The 6661-nt window shown below is 44.8% G+C and overlaps 2 protein-coding genes across 2 annotated transcripts in view; one reads left to right on the forward strand and one right to left on the reverse strand.

The window, feature by feature from the left end:
- The window catches only part of cpped1 (calcineurin-like phosphoesterase domain containing 1), a 34112-nt gene extending 33754 nt beyond the window's left edge, over positions 1-358 (reverse strand). The window contains exon 1 of the mRNA XM_044178495.1: positions 138-358. Coding sequence (XP_044034430.1) covers positions 138-201 — 64 coding nt within the window. The 5' untranslated portion in view covers positions 202-358. The remainder of the gene's footprint in view (positions 1-137) is intronic.
- A 1457-nt stretch (positions 359-1815) lies between these two features.
- shisa9a (shisa family member 9a) overlaps positions 1816-6661 on the forward strand; it is a 51991-nt gene continuing 47145 nt past the window's right edge. The window contains exons 1-2 of the mRNA XM_044178496.1: positions 1816-2797; positions 3542-3648. Of these exons, the coding sequence (XP_044034431.1) occupies positions 2283-2797; positions 3542-3648 (622 nt within the window). The 5' untranslated portion in view covers positions 1816-2282. The remainder of the gene's footprint in view (positions 2798-3541; positions 3649-6661) is intronic.

Here is a 6661-nt window from a genome sequence, read left to right on the forward strand (position 1 = left end):
TTGCTCTGTCAGGCCATTAATCTGCAGCTAACGACAACAATTTGTGTAACAGCCAAGTTAGAGAGCGCGTTAGCTGATGGATTAGCATGTAAGTTGGCTAACCGGCGGGGCTAAAGAAGCTAACGACAGTCGGCTACCTTCAATCAGTCCGCTGAATGTCCGATGTTTAGCCCTGAGAAAGATATCCTCACTCTCAGCCATAAGATCCAATGGTTAAAGAGTTGTCCGAGCAAACTAATGTGTGACTTGTGAGCCTGTCAGTGTGTAGCTGTTGGGTCACCTCAGCTGTCTTTGCGACTCGCTGACGCTATCGGTGGTCGACTACACTGCCTGTTTGTGACTGTGTGACTTTCGCTGCAGCGGCACCCAGTGTGGCTGCGACATGCAGGCTGTCCTAACATTATCAGGCAAAATTTACCCTCGCAATACCAAACCAGCTAACGTACAGCCTTTAACCCTTACTGTTTTAATTAAGTAACGTTAGATATAGCCTACAACATATTTTGAAAATAGGCCTATGTACAGGCTACTGAATTCCCAAAACTACACCTCAGGGTGGTCACTGAAGGTGCTGTAGGAAATCTGAAAATGAGTAAACAACCGAGTTATGCTATCATTGTATCCACATACTTTACCACAATTGAATGGATGTGCTGTAAAAATGACCGTTGACCAAAACCGTTGTAAACTAAACTAACTAAATCATTTTGCATTTCGTGTAAAAACACCTACCGTGGCCCTCAAAATGCATGTGTTGTCAAGTTGTTTTCTTAAGATTTTTAAATTTGCTTGTGTTTTTGCTATTTACGTGTGTTTTCTTAAGTTGCAGGGCGTTGAGCTCTCAGGGCCACCGTACGGCTGGAGTCTTTCAGCACCATGGACAGGTCGTTCAGCATCATCCATCCATCCTCTTTTAACCTTAATGGAGAAACTGTTTACCTGGTTGCTTTAATATTTTTCATTCGCCTATTTGAATGAGTGGTAATCTTTTCACTGCATCCAGACAGTTCAAATAACCTCGGAGGTCCATTAGAGGTATGTTTTTAACCACATAATTAATCAATATAGACCACTTGTGTTACAGGTTTATATAAGTGTATTTTGCAGGTGGAAAATTATCTTATATTTTTATGCTTTTCAGCTCAGTTCAGCTCAACTCAGGCAGTTAATTAATTTTCTCACAGCACCTGTTTGGCAAAAGACAACTGCACTTTAAGAATTTGAGATATCCACTAAATAAAAACTTAGTCTTATACAAAGTGCTTTGCTTACACCATAGGCCTGCTATTCCCTGTTTTAGAAAGAAAAACTATTAATTTAAAGGATAAGACGTTTTCCAATTGGATAGTATGTGGGGATGCGGCTCGTCACTTTTCCATCTGTGATTATAAAACCATATTACTCATCATATTATTTGGTTGTGTCGTTAGGAAACATTTGAAGAAATGATTGAGCATTACTAGTTAAGAACCCTTAAGGGGATCCAGTGGGCATTACGTCCCGGGGCCACATCTTTGGTGAAGGGTTTTCAAAATGTATGCCAAGCTCTGCCAGCCACTGCCTATTGGAGCACATTAAGCCAAAATTTCAGGATTTCTAAAATAATGGCAACCTACGACTGGAAATGTATAAAGTGGAAAAAAGGGGGAGAAGGCTACTACGCCTTTCCTCGACGGCAAAACAGAACAGTGATGTGCGTATTCCGGGACTTCTACTATTCTACTATCATAATATTTCACAATATAGGCTCTCTCTCTCTCTCTCTCTCTCTCTCTCTCTCTCGCGCTGTCCTCAGCCCTCGCAGTCGCACTCCCTCCCCATGTTTTCCTCCTCCTCTCCTTGTGCGCACCAGGCTCTCCCACCCTCGGCTCTTCTATTCGCTCACTGCGCTCTCATCCTCGGTGCGGCTTGTGTCTCTGCCTACTCCTGTGTGTAAGAGCGCACCGATGGATATGTAAAGTGATGCACTCCTGAAAAACGCGAAATCTGAGCCTGCAAATGCCTTTCTGAAAAACGTATAGATGCGCAGCAGAGAGCGCGCGTTGGAGAGCAGTTCGTTAGATTAAGTCAAGTTCATTCCACAAAGATTGCTTTTATTCTGCGCGTTTTTTTTTTTGTTTGGATGATGATATGTTAATGAAGATGTTCATCAGCGCGGATGACGGTGCGTTGCTATTTGGATGTATGTTTCTGGACTTTTCAGCATATCATGACCGTGCGCCTTTTTTCCTCTCTCCAAGTCTTTTCGTTTCTGCGTGAAGTTGAACGGAGGAGAAAGCACGATGAGAGGGAAATACTTTCTCCTCGGCTTCTTGTTGCTCAAACTTATGGCTCTTGTGTGCAAGGCTGACGGGGAGCCAGGACTGCTCGGAGGATTCGTAATGATCGCCACCTCCAACGGCTCCAGGGAGGAGGAGAGCGTGTCCGAGGAGACCCCGCACACGGAGGACAAATGTCGAGGTTACTACGACGTGATGGGCCAGTGGGACCCGCCGTTCATCTGCAAAACGGGCAATTATCTGTACTGCTGCGGCACCTGTGGCTTCCGCTTCTGCTGCTCCTACAAGCACTCGCGGCTGGACCAGAGCACCTGTAAAAATTATGACACTCCGGTGTGGATGAAGACCGGACAGACTCCCTACAAAAAAATTAACAAGATGCACGACAGCACCAAAGACAAGACGAACTTAATTGTTTACATCATATGTGGAGTAGTGGCCATTATGGCTCTTGTGGGGATTTTCACTAAATTGGGGCTGGAAAAGGCGCACCGGCCTCAGAGAGAGAACATGTCCAGGTAAGTCTCCCTCTTTCTCTCACCCTCGCCCTCTCTGCCTGCCTGCTTCTCTCAGTGCGCTTGTTTACAAAGAGACTTGCAGTAGTAGCCTACGCACGCAGTGATCTGGAGCGCGCAACGTGTCGTTCTTTTCTTCATCTGCCTCTGTGCATATCCGAAGTATATAATGGGAATACATTGAAGCAACATAACATTAAACAATAACTCGTTTAAATGCTTTAGGCTTATTATATTCCACACACAGGCTGTGGTTTCTGGGCAAGCAGAGAAACTTATGTTTCATCTTCTGTATTGAGACTATGATACTGCATGCTCTCTCCACTCCAGTCTATCCATCCATTGTGGTATAGCATAACATTATGTGAGCTACTCTTCTCTCATTAGGCGGGGGGTGGCTTCTTTCACTAGAGTAAGGCGGCATTGTGTATCTGTCTGTGTGGAGCTCAGTGAAAATGTTTTTATACAGCTTCCTAGTGTAATCTAATAGGCAAGAGTGTATGTGCAATGATTGCAGCAAAAACAGGACACATGAAACCAAATCTTTTCCATTCATCAGGGAATCCCATTGTCTTCCAGTCAGCTGCACCTCACAGTTTCATGAAAAGATGCTGTACAGCAGTGCAGCCCAACTGAATAATTCAATTAACCATGTTATGCACAGTTGCTCATGTCTGCACCCCTCATTCATCACCGCCTCTCTGTTTCTCTCCTCTCCTCTCCTCTCTCTGTCTGTCTGTCTGACAGGGCCGTCGCCAGTGTGCTGCAGGGCGGGTGTCCAGGTGAGCAGTATCGGGAGGAGGAGGCCCTAGGGATGCATTCACAGCACTATGTTTCCAGGGCCACAAACCTCCGTGAGTTGTTTTTTTTTTATGTTCTGGGAGTTTTGAACAGCTCATTGCTGGCTGCTGTGAACTGTCTGTATAACTTAGAGCAGTATACGGAGGTGTGGGTGGGGCGTGTCAGCAAAAAAAAGCTGCTTACTTAAAGCCTTGAGCATGTCCGGGCTGGTGTCAGTGGCACTTATGAAGTCATCTGGAGTGATGTAAGAGTGTGAGAGTTTGGGATCAAGTCACTCATCTCAGCTGGACTCAGCTGTTTTAAACCAAACTCATGTCTGGTTGACAGTGCGCAGTCAGAAAACCCTCAAAGATACAGTGTAAGCACGGGGAGAATACACACACATCCCTGCAGGCTTGTTCCTATTTTGTTTCAAATGGCAGCATTGGGTTTTGTTTTATCTTGCACCGGCCAGATATCCATCCATTTCATAACACGCTAGAAAGAGAATATCTGCCTGCCTTTTCTGCAGCTTTTCAAATCCAACCGTTATTCACTGTTTTATTTTGGTTCATGCCCACATGATATAATGAGAGAGAAAAAGGGAAGTGGGAGCGTGTGTGTGAGTTGGTGAGGAAGTGGTGGTGGTGGTAGTGTGTTTGTGTGTGTGTAGGGGGATTGGGGGGGCTGGGAGTTTGAAGGGTAGTGGTGGTGGTGGTAGAATACAGAGCGTATGAATGCCATCTATTTCTGTTGCGTCCCGTGGGCTGCTACAGTACCGAGCTTCTTTGTGTTTTAACACCGAAGATCAAACAGATGAATGCACACGCACACACACACACACGCACACGCACACACACACACACACAGTACACAGCATTCAGATTCCCTCAAAGTTGCATCACTAATCCTTATTTCTTGTGCCAAAGCAAAAAGCAGATCTAAGAGCAGATCCTCATAAACGATGTGTTTGAGACACATAGTGACTGTACTCACCCTCGTCTTGTTAGAGGACTGTTTTTCCCTTGTTTTACTATCAAGCCATACATGAATAAAATAAATCCATTTCACCAAGTTATTTAATCTGGTGCTGAGTTTTAAAGTCCTAATTTTAGGAAAAGTGAAAAGATTTGCCAGTTGGATGCGATTATTTTGCAATTTTCCAATGCAAATAAAGTGGCATCAAGGCTTTCGTTCATATTGGCGGCTTTCTTTCACTTTGGTTGAAAAAATAATGGGTTTTTTTGCTCATAAACACGAGATTAAAAAGTTCTTTCTTTCAATGCCAATCTTGCCTCTCACATGTAAACTTCCCCAGTTTTTTTCCTTGCAGGTTACAGTTTATGTTTGTAAACTCACAGTTGAACCATCAACAGTGGGGATTTTGTGGGCTCTGTTGAGTGCTATAACAGACAGGAAGACAGGAAGTGTACAATTGGTGGTGGTGGGGGGGGGTTGCAAGACTGAGATAAATATGTAATCCTACAACAGCTCCCCCGGCTAACGACAAGGTGACATAACCCTACTCAGCATGAAGCGCTACGCCCACAGACACCATCAACATCATGATGAGTGCACATTTCATGGAAAGGGGGAAAGAAAGGTTGCATTCATTAAAAAGGTTTGGTTTCAGAGGTGGTGCCTCACAAAGGTGCTGCCATGAAAAGAGATTAATAACCTTTTCAGTAGGGTTTGGGGTCCACTCAAGTCTTTTTTCTTTCCTCACTGTGGGAGAGATGAGATAGTGGGGGTCACCTTAGTGGCCAGTGCTGTGAAATGGTGTTTATCATTTGCAGTGTGGAACCTGCTCCCCTGAACTCTCTAATCCTCGAGCTTGCGGGTGATCATGTGGAATGTTATTAACCTCTGTGATCTGGTGGGATCCTCCCGACAGCCACCTGATTGGTTCACGGGTCCCTCCGGCGGCGAGGGAGACGATTCATCGCGGGGCACGGGGAGGGGGGTGATTGGAGAGGAGAGGAATTAGATATGGATTTGCTGGATATGGACATGTTATTCTTGTTGTGATTAGTGGAAGATAAATAGACTTAAAAAGATGATTTTTCATTAAGAGCTGAGCCGCTGTGAATGCAAAGCACGGACGAGGAAGGGAGAGAGTAAGAGAGAGGCAATTGCTCGGGTTAAAAGGGCCACTGTACATGTGCACAAGCTGGAGTTTGTTCAGATGTAGTGCAGGTTTGTGCTGGAAAATCAAATTTTAGTGCAAACCACATATTGATTATAGCTTATGGCCAGATTGCCCTATTGCTGGCATCAAGGAATCTGGTCTGGCAGGTCTCGGCTGATTACATAGGGGGAGAAAATTCCTTTGGGCCTTGTGTCACAGAATGGTATTTGTCTGTAAAGGAGTCACTGATGACCACCGCTGCTTTATCATTTATATGGTTCCCCTGCAAGCACTTGAATGCATTTGTCAAGAGAGGTATAGAAAAGCATATTCCCAATACGTGCTTTGCTGTGTCTTGATCATTCGTAATTATCATCGCATGTACCACACAAGTGAGAAACGCACAGCATCAATTAGTAATACAAAAGTCGGAGGTTTGTGTTTGTTATGTTGTGGGCCCCTGTGCATATCCAGCAGGGGCCCCCGTAACCAGCTGCATATTAAAAATGGACACTTTGGTTGCTTTGTGAACCAGAACCAGCCCACCAATCCCCAGGTGGACCCAGCTGGCAGACTTTCATGTCATCTCAACACCCAGAGACTTTGTCTGAATCCCTAAAAGGCTAGAAATCCCTTGTCTCTTCACTTTCAGCGACAAAGAACGGAGGAATGGAGAAAGAGGGGAAAGTGAGAAAAGGTGGAAGGAGAGGGAACAGTACAATGTGAGGAGTCAAATGGCCGTTGTGGCAACACCCAGACCGATGGCAGCAACCATTTTTGAAGCTCTGAAGGACGGGCTTTGTATTTGTCGCTCTGTATTAAAGCAGAACTAAAGCTATACGCACTTGTTTGGATTGTCATGAAAAAGTCTGAAAACATCTCGAGCCACTTAATTCAGGGTGACTTTCATCACAGAGTTTAGCACTAGAAACTAGAAGTGTTGAGAGTTTCTTAAGTGT

The sequence above is a fragment of the Siniperca chuatsi genome, linkage group LG20, assembly GCF_020085105.1.
Source record: "Siniperca chuatsi isolate FFG_IHB_CAS linkage group LG20, ASM2008510v1, whole genome shotgun sequence".
Lineage (NCBI taxonomy): Eukaryota > Metazoa > Chordata > Actinopteri > Centrarchiformes > Sinipercidae > Siniperca > Siniperca chuatsi.